General features: G+C 36.5%; 1 protein-coding gene across 1 annotated transcript; it reads right to left on the bottom strand.

The window, feature by feature from the left end:
- Nucleotides 1-11,440: 11,440 nt before the first annotated feature.
- Nucleotides 11,441-14,464, bottom strand: LOC116629247 (cell wall protein DAN4-like). Its single transcript, XM_032399547.1, has 3 exons — nt 14,411-14,464; nt 13,141-13,427; nt 11,441-12,065 (listed from the first exon to the last, which is right to left on the bottom strand). The coding sequence occupies exons 1-3, from the start codon at nt 14,462-14,464 to the stop codon at nt 11,441-11,443; spliced, it is 966 nt and encodes a 321-aa protein (XP_032255438.1).
- Between the last annotated feature and the right edge of the window lie 1,131 nt (nt 14,465-15,595).

The following is a 15,595-nucleotide window of genomic DNA, read 5'->3' as shown; positions in this document are numbered from 1 at the left end:
CTCTTTCCACCCCCCTTCTAATCCAAAGAGATACTAATTAATGTATTCATTTCTAGTGTACAGAGTCTTTACTGAGAAACAAGTACAATGGCTAGAACATAGACCAGTACCTCTGAAACAAATAATACATTATATGTTAAAAAAAAAAAGAAGAAGAAGAAGATAGCAGGAAGGGAAAAATGAAGGGGGGTGGGAAATCGGAGGGGGAGACGAACCATGAGAGACTATGGACTCTGAGAAACAAACTGAGAGTTCTAGAGGGGAAGGGGTGTGGAGGCATGGGTTAGCCTGGTGATGGGTATTGAGGAGGGCATGTACTGAATGGAGCACTGGGCGTTATACGCAAACAATGAATCATGGAACACTACATCAAAAACTAATGATGTAAACTAGGGCACCTGAGTGGCTCAGATGGTTAAGCGTCTGCCTTCGGCTCAGGTCATGATCCCAGGGTCCTGGGATCAAGTCCTGCATCAGGCCCCCTGCTCAGTGGGGAGCCTGCTTCTCCCTCTGCCCTTCTCTCTCTTCCTCTCTGTGTCTTACGAATAAATAAATAAAATCTTAAAAACAAAAAACTAATGATGTAATATATGGTGATTAACATAACATAATTAAAAAAAAAAAACAAACCCCAAAACAGAATGAACCTAATCAGTGTTAAAGCCTTCATCTTGTCCTGGTAACCTGTATAGGTTTCTAAACAAGAGAATTCTATGTTAGTTATTTATGTTCTGATCCCCCTCTCAGAATTACTTTTTCCAGAAACCCTGCACTTTTTCACTTTCTCATTCTTTGCTCTTTGAGTACTCGTAATGATTCTTCATAATGATTATCGAATTCATATATGAGTTTATGTAATTGTATGTTTAAAAGCTGGTTTCTGTCCTAGTTTTTAAATTCTGCAAGGGCAGAGATTGTGTTTATTTTGGTTAAAAATGTATCCTGCTGTGTATTTCAGTGCTTAGTGCACAGAAAGTCATACATAACTATTTGTGAAATGACTCTAGTGATGTTTATCACTGCAGATATGCAGAAACCTATTTCGGTTTCCTCAAATTTCATTCATCATGATGAATAATTGAATTTCTTGTGGGTGATCTTTTCAGCTACCTCGTCTCTGCTTCTTTCATGGTTTTGTATTGCTAACGTTTAAACGTGTTGAAAACCTTCCCTGTCTCCAACCTACATTCAACCTGTATTTACTATCTTATCTCTCTCTTTTGCTTCACTGTCAGTCTTCTTAGAAGACACCAGGCAATAATCTCAATTTTAACTTCTTCTTCCTTAACTTGCTATATAATCTGCTGTCCCTGAAATTGCTTGTCAGGTTTGAAGTTACTTGTCAAAGTTGCTAATGACATCTTTGTTACCAATACTAATGGATATTTTTTAGTTTATATTTTAGTTAACCATTTTTCAGTAATTGATACTTTGACCAGATCTTCTCTTCCCTCTTGTCCTCTGTTGAATTACCCCTTCCTGGCTTTTCTCTTAATCCTCAACTTCCTTCTTGGTTTCATTCCCTTATAGATTGGTGTTATATGAGATCTCACTGCATTTCTCCCACAGTCTCCTGTAGAATTCCTGTGTATAGTCACACATTTCCTTGGCATTAACACCATCTGTATCTGATTCCTTCCAGGTCTCTTGTGAAGGATTCAACAGCTTAATGAACTGTTTCTATTGTTTTTATCATAGCTCTTCAAACCTACTGCGCACCCTAGTTGACCTCTTAATTTTTCCAGGCCTCTTTTCTTCGTTTGAGGAATTGGTAGAGAAGTTTATAAAGAAATCTGAAACAAGAATGTTCTAGAGCTAGGTTTATCTAACTGGATACCCTGGTAGCTGTGCTTTCCCTGGATCCTGATCAAGAATTGTTCTTTTTCAAACCTAAATAATGTCCCCAAATGTCTTAATGCCTTTAGGTGATTATAGGGGACTGAGTGATTTTTCATTTGATAAAGTAATTCAGATTTTTTCTCGTCCCTCTAACTTTTCTGGGGTAGGTGGATTGTACTGTTGAGGATAGAGGACAACAAATAGTTCATGTAGTTGGGATAACTCCAGGTTAATCTTGAAACAACAGCAACCATGTAAGTAGATAATTCCTAAAAAGGAGGATTTTCTCTTTGCAATTCTTTCTCAAGACCATATAAATCCTTGCATTTGTGTAGCATAGAATGTGATAATTAATGATTTTTCTTAATAATTTATCTTGGAATTTCTAGGCTATCATTCTTTTTTAAAAAACTTTATCAAAAAAACCTTTAGTAACTTATTAATTACATAGTAATTAGTATATATTCCTATAGTCTTAGGACTTTAATCAACTATTTTTGCATATTTTACCTCCATGTATTTTTAGTAAAGCTGAATAATCAATGTATGAAAGTATTCAAGGAGAAAACTACAATCAAAATTCTTCCAGTTACTTAAAATGTGTTGAAATATTTTCTTAAATAATTTTATTTGGAAAAATATAGAGAACATCTTTCTCATCAACGTGATAGGAAGTGCATATCAGCATTAGTTTATTAGTAATTACTTTAGAGCTTTTTGAATATATTGTTAATTAATGAAGTTTACTTTGCCTGGATATTTGTTATTTTATTCTCATTTACCGTTTTTTTCACAGTAAATATATATTAGATCACAAGCCAGGACAGATAGGAAAAAATTCTGTGCCTGAGGAAATGCCGGTGTGAAAATTAATTGGTGTATTTGAAAATTCATTGAAGAAGTAATTATGGTAGTGTTTGGATGGTAAATGAAGTTGTCCTTAGAAGGAGGAGTTCTATATTTAAATCTTGCTTCCACTTAGCAATTTGACCATAGGGAGATCATTTCACCTATCTGTAAAAAAAGGGTAATATTTTCCTAATTTACATTATAAGGTGTTCTTATATTTAAATGAGGATGTTTAGTAATGCATAAAATACATTGTAAAGTTGTTTGTAAATCTGGTTAACAACCCTAACCATTTATATATTGAATTGAATTAACAGCTGTTCACCTTAATTGACTTGAATGTAAAAATATTGATTATAACTCTAAATCTCATACTTAAGGCATTTTTTATAATAAATCCCATTCATTCATTCAAAAATAGTAAACAATTTTTCTCTTATGCTCTGTGATTGCTCTGTGAGAATACATCAAAATAATGATTATGGCACTAATGAAAGAATAAGTGGAAGAGAATAGCCTTCTTCTTTCAAAACGACCACTTTTGGTAGACCCAACATATTTCAACTGGGCAATTCCTCTACTATTAGAAGAACATGTCTTCTAATTCACCTTTGCTTCAGAAAGCCTCTTGATCTGAATGTCTGCTGGATAATTAACAATGTAGTAAACATGTTAGTAACAGAACAATACATAATACTGTCTCTTCATGAGACTTGAGATCATCAGTTCAAACTGGAAAGGTCACATACACTTAAGAGTGTTACACTGATTTGACCCATAATGTGATTTGCTTTCTTTCGCTTATTAGTTTTCCATTTGCTTTAGAACACTAGTCACTATATATCCCTTTATGAAATTCATAATTATAGTTTTGTTATTCAAACATTGTGACATAGCCAAGAGGATTTTTGGGTGAAGAGATTCTTGTCAGACATCAGAAACATAAGTTGTTTTGTTTAATAACTTTCTAAGAGAAGGATCTTGATCTTTGCTTTAGCTGTTCCTTCTGTGTAGTATGCTTTCTCTCACTTGGTGTCCACTTGGCTAACAATATTTGCAGTGGGAAAATATCCCTTGTTAACATTATATGTTTATCTTTGTTTAAATATTTTATTATATCTTCCTTAGTGTTAACACAAGGGGATTCAGATATTTAATCAAAGAGAACATATTAAATTTCTTATTAATAAAAATAATTAAAATAATAACTTAGAGTTTATTTAGAAACTTCTTAATATTGAAGTGTCCCAGGGCTTGTTGCTTGACTCTTCCGTTTTCTATCTACAGTCACTGCTTTGATGATCTCATCTAGTCTCACGGTTTTAAATGCCATTTCTATGGCATCAACTCCTAAACATATAATCTTGCTGATCCTGACTTCTCTCCTATACTCCAGACTTGAATATCCAACTCTGTCCTTGATATCGCTATTGAGATCACTGAGAAACATCTCAAGTTTGATGTTTTCAAAATGGAACTCTTAATCTTCCTTAAACGACAATCAACACCTGCTATATTTTTAGGCTTCAACATCTTTTCAGCTTTTCAGACCAAAAACTTGGGTCATTGTGACCCTCTCTTTACCTCATACCTCACATCTAGTTAATCAACAAGTCCTTCAAAGAGTATGTAGGATCTTTCTTCTTTTTGACTTCCTCATCCAAGCCACCATCATTGGCTTGGAGAATCTGGCTTACATTAACGGTCTTCTAACTTGTCTGTACCAGACCAAGGTCTCATAGCAAGGATGTGATAGTTTTAGGTCAAACCATTTCACTGCTTACATTTGCCACTGGCCCTTTATGGCTTTCCAAAATCAGCAGTCAGAATATAAAATGTTTGTAAAATCTCTAAAGACAAATGTCTGTATATAATGTTGTGTTGCCTTCATTCATTTCATGTCTAGGAATCTATCCCATAGAAATGATTTTGGATCCCAGCAATGTGTGTCATACAACTGTTTGTAAAAGAAAAAACAGAAAATATATCTACCTAAAAAGAAAATTGGTTACATAAATTATGATGCATTAGTAATATAAAGCCTTTTATATGATGTTGTTTAATGACATAGAACTTGTCCTTATATGTAGAGAACATATTTTATAGCAGTGTGAGATGTACACATTTGGATTAGAAGACCATTTTTCCTCCCTCTGGGTGGAACGATAATTGTGTTTTGTTTGTTTTTCTATTTCCCAAAATTTCAAAATAAATGATTACTCTTCAAATAATATTTAAAATTAAAATATAAATGACATAAAATACTAATTTTAGTTTCATCCAGTTATTTAAAATTCTGGGATGCCTGGGTGGCCGTCAGTTAAGCATATGCCTTCAGCTCAGGTAGTGATCCCAGGGTCCTGGGATTGAGTCCCACATCAGGCTCCTTGCTCAGCCGGGACCCTGTTTCTCCCTTTGCCTGCCACTCTCCCTGCTGTGCTCTATCTCTCTCTCTCTGATAAATAAGTGAATAAAATCTTTAAAAAATAGATAAAATTCCTTCACTCAAAGATTAATTTGCTTTCATTAAGTTTTATTGAAGACTAATGAGTACTCTTGAGAAACTTGAAAGTACACTGACAAGATGCAGGGAAAAGTTTTATGGTCCTCAAAATATATCACATTTAAATTGAAGATAGGTGCTACTGAATATCTGAGAAACATTTATCAAATACCAAAAATGCTTGATTGAGTTTGAACAACGCTTGGAAGAAAATATAGAAAAAAATCATTCCTAAATAAACTTAGAACTATTTCTTTATGCCTTTCTATTACGTATATAGGTTCTTTTAAAGATTGCAATATTGATAATATTCTATTTCTCCCCTCTTGTTATATAATATTAAGATATTTAGATAAAAATGACAAGATCTTTAAATGTGTATATTATTATAGTATGTCTATAAATTAGGAGATACTAATAACTTTTTTTTTAAAGATTTTATTTATCCGACAGAGAGACACAGCAAGAGAGGGAACGCAAGCAGGGGGAGTGGGAGAGTGAGAAGCAGGCTTCCCGCTGAGCAGGGAGCCTGATGTGGGGCTGGATCCCAGGACTCTGGGATCATGACCTGAGCCGAAGTCAGATGCTTAACGACTGAGCCACCCAGGCACCCCTTTGACATTAATATAGATTTTACTTCCACTCCTGGAAAACTAAACAATTTAGAGTGTGCCTTTCTTTTATATCTTTTCATCTTCACTACCATATCTTCTTCTTGTCTGTCTCAAACTAATTTATAGTGTTTTAATATTACCTCAGCAGTTTACAAGTTGAATAACTACAACTTTCTAATGATAATAGATTTTTCTAATGCAGTATCACATCTTTCATTATATTTCCAATATTAGCTACTGTTTTTAATTATTCAGTGTCATTGTTCTTAAAAGCATTCTTTGAGCTTCATGAAAAATCATGGAAAACTCAATGAATTTTTTGCCCAGTAAGATAGTTTATGATAAAATTTCACTCAATTAAAAAATACTTACAGATTATAAAATGAAAAGAGTATTGAGAATATCAACTGATACCAGTATATGAATATTTTAAATTGGACATTCAGGTTGAGTGTCTGTTCTGGGCAGTGGACAGGCACGGAGCCGACATACTTGAATTCAATCCTAGCTGCCCTGCCTGGTAGCAGTGTGATCTTGCACAAACGGCTTACTTCTCCGTGCCTTAGTTTTCTCTGTAAAATGGGCATAATGATAATTCTTATTCCATAGGATTGTTGTAAGGATTAAATGAATTAATGTTTGTGAAATATTTACAATAGTGCCTATCCCACAGTAAGCATTGTGGGGATGTTAGCTATTATTATTATTAGTAGTAGTATAACATAGTAGTAACACAAACAGCAGCAGCTGTATGTTCATGTGTTCTATTAATAGGGGTTTGAAGAACAACAGAACTTTGGAATAATGACTCTCAAAATTGAAAATTATATTGGCAGATGAAGTTGGAGATCAAAGTAGATTTTATTAGGTGCTATAAATCGATACATGCTTCCATATAGTCTTCCATAATTATCTCCTCAAGTGATTCATCTGTCACGTAACTCTTTTTTTAATGGGGTTGAAAGTATTGCTCTGTACAGCAATAGAAAATTGCAGTAAATTATTTTGTGTGTCAGTAAATCAATAACGTTTAAAATGAAAACTTAATTTCTTAATTAACTGCTACAGTGCTACATAGTTGGTTCTCTAGCTTGGTTCTTTTTCTTTTTTTTTTTAAAGATTTTATTTATTTATTTGACAGAGAGAGACATAGCGAGAGAGGGAACACAAGCAGGGGGAGTGGGAGAGGGAGAAGCAGGCTTCCCGCGGAGCAGGGAGCCTGATGCGGGGCTGGATCCCAGGACCCTGGGATCATGACCTGAGCCGAAGGCAGACGCTTAACGACTGAGCCACCCAGGCGCCCCTGTTCTTGATATATACTCTTGAGCATACCTTTTTACAAACTGTGATTATAGCATTATCCACTGCACATATTATATTAAAATATAATCATCATTGGGATTGTCACCATTTGGAGATATAGCAATTGTTTCTTTTTCAGAAGTGCTGTCAGCTTTGAGGAAAATGTGAAAATCTATATGATCAGCATCACCATTAGTGCTGAACTTAATAAAAAATTTTCCTTTGGGGCGCCTGGGTGGCTCAGTCGTTAAGCGTCTGCCTTCGGCTCAGGTCATGGTCCCAGGGTCCTGGGATCAAGCCCCGCATCGGGCTCCCTGCTCAGCGGGAAGCCTGCTTCTCCCTCTCCCTCTGCCCCTGCTTGTGTTCCCTCTCTGGCTGTCTTTCTCTCTGTCAAATAAATAAAATCTTTAAAAAAAAAAAATTTTCTTTTAAGTAACTATTTGAGGTGATGGATGTGTTAATTAACTTGATTGTGGTAATCATGTCACAATGTAGGAATATATCAAATTAACACATTGTTAAATTTTAAATCTATACAATTGTGTTTGTCAATTATGCCCCAGTAAAACTGGAAAAAAAGATCTTTGTCTTTTTATGTTTCCCCTACCCTATTTGGAATTCATTTGCTAAATAACTAGGAATATACCTTTTTGATAATATGATCTTCAAATGGTAATAATGAATACAGCATTTTACTTCTTCATGTAACTTTGATTACATCCCACTAGCTTGATTATTTAGTCTCATTTTTAATGAGACTAAAACTCATTTTAATTCCTTATTAATATTGTTTAATTAGTTTTTTAAAAATATTTTATTTATTTGACACAGAGAGACACAGTGAGAAAGGGAACACAAGCAGGGGGAGTGGGAGAGGGAGAAGCAGGCCTCCCGCTGAGCAGGGAGCCCGATGCGGGGCTCGATCCCAAGACCCTAGGATCATGATCTGAGCCTAAGGGAGATGCTTAACGACTGAGCCACCCAGGCACCCCTAATTACAGTTTTGTTCCTTTGGAAGAGTAATTGGATATTTTTGGTTAGACTTAAAATTAATTTTTAGTTTTGTTGTGTTCTAGCAAGAGGTCTCCACTTGTAAGATTTCTGTGTTTTTAACATGTGGGGAAGTTATATCTGTGGCTTAACCTATGATCCATTTTTGTAAATGCACCATGGGTACTTGAAATGATGCTATGATCTCAGTTTTTAGGACACAAAGATTATACAATCTGGCTCATAGAGCTAGAAGAGAGGGGATAGAGTATCTCAAAGTAAGTTCTTTCTTGCAGACTGACTCTTTCAGTTTTGGTCTGTGGTATTACCTTCCAACTAGTCATCCAAGCCAGAAAATAAGCTGCTTCTTCACCGCTATCTTACCAAAAACACCAAGTATCAAGTTCTGCTGGTATTAATTACTTAACATCTCTCAAAATTGTTCTTTCAGCTTCCCCATTAGGCCTTTACTAGCTCTCACCCCAGGCCTAAATCACATCTCAGGGAATTCTACTTTCCTTTTCAGACATTTTATGTGATTTCATTGTTAAGAGCAAGGATTATAAGTTTAAATGTCTAGAGGACCTAGTTAACAGTGAATCTGTGAAGGAGGCATGGTGGAGACTGGGGGAGAGCATGCCTCATTAATGAAAGCAAGGAGTAGCCATTTCTTACTTCCAGTTCACTGATACTCAAAGGACAGGTCAGGGGTTAGATGAAGAGTTTGCACCAGAATATATTGCTTTTGTCAGCAAGAAAGTCTTACTGCTAAATAAATGAATGAAAACATGAATAAATCAATTAATATAAAGGAAGCTGAAAAAAAAAAAAACCTGTGTGCATTAACAACATTGATTTATGTCCTTCATTCTTGACTGGTCTGTAACAGTTTGTGGATTAGCAGCCAGTTTGCAGACCACTCTTTGAGTAGCATTGCTGTGGTTGACAGTTGTCACACAAGACTGCATGGCCACAATACCAGATCTTTTGTGTACTGGAGGAAAATCTGGACTTTCATGAGTTCTCCTATTTTTTAAAATGTTTTACTTATTGGTAACTAATTCAGTTGTTAAAAGTTCTCTTTAAATCAGAAAAATTGAGAAAGTAAAAATTCAACCTGTTCTTTAACATCCAGTTCAAATAACACCTTTTGCATACACTTTTCCTTTTCTTTTTTTCCCATGATTACTGCCCTGGTCTCTCAGTCGGTAAGAAATCTCTTCCATTTTGGATTGTGCCATCATTAATTATATAGATATGCTATATGCCTGCCTTTAGTCTCAGCTCCCTTAGAGCATTGTCAATATTTGGGGTCTTTTTGTATTGTCTTATAGTGCTTAGCACAGAGACTTGCTATTTGTAGATGGTCAAAATATGAGGTTGATTGTGTTAATTTAATATATGCAATTATCTGAAATTAGAAACTGTTTACACAGGAAAGAGCCTTGGACAACATTTTAGATGTATAAAAGGTCATAAGTGCCTAAGAATGAGAATATCAGCAGAAATCTTTTAGACATATGCATTCATGGAGCTGTGGAACAGATCCCGATTTAAGCCTGTGCTTAGCAAATCCTTATGATATTTCTCACCTACATGTAAACTATCCTCAAAGGCTGTAAAAAGAAGGGACATCTTATCTACTAGTTTGGTTTGCTTTTATAATACCAATCCAGATTATGAAGGTGTTCCCAACCAATATGAGTACACTGATTTAAAATTTTTCTGTGGGGTAGTCTTGAGAAGGAATATGTTAAGATAAAAATTGATAAACCTAAAATATATTCAGAATAAGGAGAAAAAAAAACTTTATTTTTTTTTCAACTCTAAATTACTGTTACATATATGCCATTTGACTCCACATTGTAGAAAGGAAGAAGGAATTTGTGGTAGGAAATGGAAATAATAAATGTGAGTACAGCCTTTCAGGTGTGCTATAGATTGACAGGCAACTTCCTCCCCCCCATCTTCGTCTCTCTTTCTCTCCTTCTCTCTCACACAAACATTCAGGCCCTATAAAAGAAGATCAAGCCCCTACTTATTTCTCAGAGGATATAGAAGTTTTAATGAAGTGTGATGGTCATGGAGAGAAAGGACAGGGGTAGGATTTATCAGTTTAGTTCTACTTGGGTCCCAGTCTATGAGCATATAGTTACAGTGGTGGAGTGGGGGGGAAGAGCTGGTCCCAAAGACGTCAGTGACATTGTCCATACAAAACAGCATCTTACCGAATCTAAGCTCTTTCTTGGTCTTTCAGTGCTTCATAGCTCAGGAATAATTTAAATAGTCTTTTCTGTATGAAGAAATATTTACAGACCTCTGGAACCCTCTTGGTATTTAGCAGGGCCAACTTTTCATTTGGGGGAAAAAAAGCATGTTTATTTTCCAGGTTCTCTGAATAATATGTCTGCTTCCAGTTTTCTAGTATCCTAGAAATCTCATATCCTGCATAAGGGATTCTTATTATTCCATAGGTAACACCTGTTAAGTGTTCATTTCCTTTCATAAAAGTGAAATTCACCAAGTTAATAAATTATTATTTTGAACTGTAAGAGACAAATTTTAGGGGGATAATATAGTGAAGGTCAGTGAATGGGAGATTTCATTGCTTAAGAGGGGAATTAAGAGGATTTAGGGATTCTTGAGATGACAGTTCTCAGGGTGCCTGGCTGGCTCAGTGGGTAGAGCATGTGACTCTTGATCTAGGGGTTGTGAGTTGGAGCCCCACGTTGGGTGTAGAGATTACTTTAAAAAATATTTTTTAAAAAATGCAATCACAATTCTTAGGGTATTTCAAATATGTGAAATGATATTGGGTGATAGACGAAGAAAGGCTAAAATGTACAGTACAGTATGCTTAAAGAATTATGGTATTTTCACTACTCAGATCTTCAGTATTTCATACCTTTTTTTTTTTTTTAAGATTTTATTTATTTATTTGACAGAGAGAGACACAGGGAGAGCGAGAACACAAGCAGGGGGAGTGAGAGAGGGAGAAGCAGGCCTCCCGCTGGGCAGGGAGCCCGATGCAGGGCTCGATCCCAAGACCCTGGGATCATGACCTGAGCCAAAGGCAGACGCTTAACGACTGAGCCACCCAGGCGCCCCTCATACCTTTTTTTAATTTAAATTCAATTAGCCAACATATAGTACATCATTAGTTTTTGATGTAGTGTTCAAAGATTCATTAGTTGCATGTAACACCCAGTGCTCATCACATCACGTGCCCTCCTTAATGCTTTGATTATCAGTTGGGGTATTAAGTCAGTCTTCAGGGTCTATGTGCAGTAGCTGTCCCCTGTGGGTTCTTGGTAGTGTTATCAGTTGTAGGTTCTGAGGCCTTTTATTTAGGAGAAGGGGCTGCTGGAGTTGAAGGAGTAATGGGGCCTGTGGCATTCGATTCTGGAATGGCAGTGGGATCTTCAGCAAGCCCTGGGTCATATTCATAATCCAAGGCTGAATCATAATCTTCAGTGCCATAGGGATACTCTTCAGGGTGGGTGACATCTTCAGGCACAGTGTCAGCAGTTGTACTCGTAGCAGTGGTGGCATTAGGGGGAGCAGAAGTGATGTCGGTCACAAGCAGAGCAGTGCCAAGGGTGGACGTGTTCACTCCTGGAGCAGCTGGGGTGGTTTTCGGAACCTCTGCAGCGGCCGCAGTGTCAGTTCCAGTGCCCCTGGCACTGTTGGTGCTCACCGCAGTGGCTGTGGGGCTGGTCACGGGAGCAGTCACAGCAGTCTCTTCGGTAGCGGTACCACTACTGGTGGTGGTGGTGTCAACTGCAGAAGTGGTTGCCGTAGCAGTAGTGCCAGTTCCATCGGTAGCTGTGTCATCTTCCCGGATAGTGGTCTCTTGTCTGGTGGTGGTGGTATCAGCCAACTGGGTGGTGATTCGAGATGCAGAGGTGGTAGTAGCAGGTGAGAGGGTGGTAGTGCGGGATTTTGCATTAGGTGTAATTTGAGCTATGCTAGTAGTAATATCATTAGGCTCTCCAGTGGTTATTGTGCAAAGACAGTAGTTGGTGCTGTGTGTGATGCAGGAGCTGCCTCTACAGAATTCTCAGATGGCTGCTGTTTTGGTTGATTTTGAAAAGGCTTATGAGGTTTAGATATAGGAGTTTGAAGTTGAGATGGAGGAGATTTTATTAGACAAGATAGTGGTGGATGAGGTTTGTGCACAGGGTGCCTGGGAGCACGTAGGAATGCTGGATCCACTGGAGACTGGTTAACAGAATGCAAAGGTCTCATCTTCCTTGGTTTGTGTTTGGAAGCTAGACGCTGGCTTCTGGCAGAACTACATCCTTGGGGCGCCTGGGTGGCTCAGTCGTTGGGCGTCTGCCTTCCACTCAGGTCATGATCCCAGGGTCCTGGGTTCGAGCCCCACATCGGGCTCCCTGCTCAGCAGGAGGCCTGCTTCTCCCCCTCCCACTCCCCCTGCTTGTGTTCCCTCTCTCGCTTTGTCTCTCTCTGTCAAATAAATAAAAAATCTTTAAAAAAAAAAAAAAAAAAGAACTACATCCTTGAGATTTGGCTGTGAACTTAGCAATTCTTTTTGAAACCGACCTGGAGCCTGGTAAATTGTTTGGTGGAGACCTCCTGGAAGAAGCTCTCTTTGTTTCACTTTTAGAAACTTTAGACGTTGGCCGTTTAGACTTAGGAACTAGATGGCTCCTCACTGCACCTTGGGAAAATGATGTCTGTTTAACTGCAAGTGTAGCAGCTGGAGCCTTTTGTTTTTCTGTCTTTACAGCTGATATTCGTGTAGTATTGGCACCTGAAGACCTTTTTCCTGTCTGGTGGGAAAATGATGTCTGCTTGGGTAGGGACTTGGTAATTTTTGACTGTTTCTGCTTAGGCTTAGTAGTTTTCTTCCTTTTTATAGCAGTTTTGGTGGGAGATGGTTGTTTGGACTCAAGACTTGTCAGCTGAAATCAGTTTGTGTGCAGACTTGTGGATTAGTTCTGTTTTTTTGAAGTTGATTTTGATTGTGGCTGTTTTTGTGCAATCTTATTAGCTAAGAATTGCTTTTTGGTAAGGGTAGACCTTTTTGCTGCATCTTGGGAAGATAATGAGCGCTTGGATGTAGACTTGGAAGTTGAAGATTTTTCAAATTTAGGTGCTAGGGATTGGTTTGGTAAAACTGATGAAGGTGATTTTGGTTGAGTCTCGGTAAGTGAAGCCCGGCTTGATGACTGCTTTGATGTCTGGGCTTGGGCCTGTCTTAGTGCAGCCTGGACATGTGAGGACTTGGGTTTTCTGGTTTGGGAAGGTGATTTCAGCCTCAATAGCTTTTGTCTTGACTGGTCATAAGTTTTAAGACTCTGACTTGTCTGCAAATAAAAAAGTATGCAAATTTTAAAAAATATGTGGCATTGGTCACAATCAAGTCACATTGGTTGAATTTAAAAATATTCACTAGTAAAAATAAAAAAGTAACCATTTTTAATTTTTCTTCAGATTTTATTTTTATTTTTTTAAGTCTATTTTTTGGAGCAGTTTTAGGCTTATAGCAAAATTGAGTAGAAGTTATTGAGAGTTTCTATATACTCTCTGCCTCAACATATGCAGTCTCCCCTACTTTCAGTATACCACACCAGGGTGGTACCTTTGTTACAGTCAGTGAACTTACATATGCACATCATTATTCAAAGTCCATAGTTTACATAGATTTCACTCTTAATGTTGTACATTCTGTGAGTTTTGACAAATGTGTAATGGCATGTATCCACCACTATAGTATCTTATAGAATGGTTCACTACCCTAAAAATTCTTTGTACTTTACCTATTCATTCTTCCTAACTCCTGGTAACCACTGATTTCAGTTTTGCTTTTTCCAGAATGTATTATGGTTGGAACTATACAGTATGAAGAAAGATTGGCTTCTTTCACTTAGTAATTTGCATTTAAATTTTTCCATGTCTTTTCATGGTTTGATGGCTCTTTTTTTTTTTTTTTTTTTTAGTACCAAATAATATTCCATTATTTGGATGTACCACAGTTTATTCACTCATCACTGAAGGACATCTTGGTTGCTTCCAAGTTCTGGCAATTATGAATAGAACTGCTATAAACATCCATGTGCACATTTTTGTGTGGACATTTTATAATCCCACTACATGAATATGTAAAGAGGGATATAATAATCAGAGTTCATGGTAAATTTCTTAAAGCAACAAAACATGCCTTATCCTGGTTACAAACACAATGATATTTGACTCTAAGATTTCTTTTTGGCATATGATTGATATGAACCTCTTTATCTTTTTCTAAGTGAGAAAAAAAATTACTTGTTAAAGGTCATTGAAAACTTACTAAGAAGAATGTAGTAAGGTTCAAGATGATCATAGATAAGATGAGGATCTTCATCTTTTCTTCATAGATTCTAACAAAAAAGGAAAGGAAAAGAAAGAAAAGGAAAGGAAAGGAAAGGAAAAAAGAAAGGAAAGGAAAAAGGATAGGAAAGGAAAAAGGAAAGGAAAGGAAAAAGGATAGGAAAGGAAAAAGGAAAGGAAAGAGAAAAGGAAAGGAAAGGAAGAAAGGAAGGAAATTAAGAATAAAGACAGTCCATACTTAATTGTGTAAATAGTCTAAATTATTTTAGTAAATCATGATATTAAGACTTCTCAAGGAGCAATGCTATCACTAAATAATTTGCTGGTTACCCAAGACCTTTTTGCATCCTTTATAAAGTTCTAATAATATGAGAGTAATTAGAGTAATTGGAGTTAACAGCATAATGCTTTAAATATAAGAAAAAGTCCATTATTTAAGTAAAAATTATTTTTAAAAAGTTTTAGTTAAAAAAATTGTAATTCATACTTTTAGGATGTTTAAGCCAATACTTCCAGAGAGAGCTGGAAGTGTTGAAGCAAGCATTGAAGTTGGCACCCACTTTTTCAGCAGAGTGTCAGGCAGAATGAAGCATTCCTACTATAGCAGTTTTTACTTAACAAAGACAAACTTGCTTTGTGATTTTTACTTAAACTGCATTTTATCAAATATTGCTATTCAGCCATAGAACTTGAGTAATTCATAAGAATAAGCTTTGATTAAACTGCCCAGAAAGTGAAACTCTGTCTTTTGATAGTATGTGAACAGTTTCCATAGTAATTAGTATAATAATGTTAGAAACAAGTTCAGTTTGTCTAAGTCAGCAGATAATTTCAATGATTACATTTGTGTCCAAACTTTGGAAAGCCCAGAGTCTAATGAAAAATCAACATCCCAAACTCTTATTTGTGTTAGATGCCTTAGAAAAGTTTTCTCCTCTGTGTTCTGGTCAGATTTTATCTTCTCTTAACCAAGCTGACTCTTCTCCAGTAGACATTGTCTCCAAATGAAAACTAGTAAGCACCCTTTGAATAAATAAACATTTCATCCCTGGATATCCCTCCTACTTATTTCCTACTGGGGAGAGACTGAGAAAACTTTAATATCATTACTGTTGGCAAGGGTTAACACTAATTAAAAGAAAGTCAAATCTGTTGACAACATCCG

The sequence above is a fragment of the Phoca vitulina genome, unplaced genomic scaffold, assembly GCF_004348235.1.
Source record: "Phoca vitulina isolate PV1807 unplaced genomic scaffold, GSC_HSeal_1.0 scaffold3, whole genome shotgun sequence".
Lineage (NCBI taxonomy): Eukaryota > Metazoa > Chordata > Mammalia > Carnivora > Phocidae > Phoca > Phoca vitulina.
Note: the sequence above shows the minus strand (reverse complement) of the source record. Positions and strands in the feature narration are given on the sequence as shown.

Excerpts from the sequence above, each read along its gene's own strand:
- LOC116629247 (XM_032399547.1), bottom strand. The coding sequence starts at position 14,464 with ATGAAGATCCTCATCTTATCTATGATCATCTTGAACCTTACTACATTC. Across the intron at positions 13,428-14,410 it reads ACCTTACTACATTCTTCTTA|ACAAGTCAGAGTCTTAAAAC; the intron begins GTAAGTTTTCAA and ends TTTTATTTGCAG. Across the intron at positions 12,066-13,140 it reads TCCCAAGATGCAGCAAAAAG|CATAGCTCAAATTACACCTA; the intron begins GTCTACCCTTAC and ends TATTACTACTAG.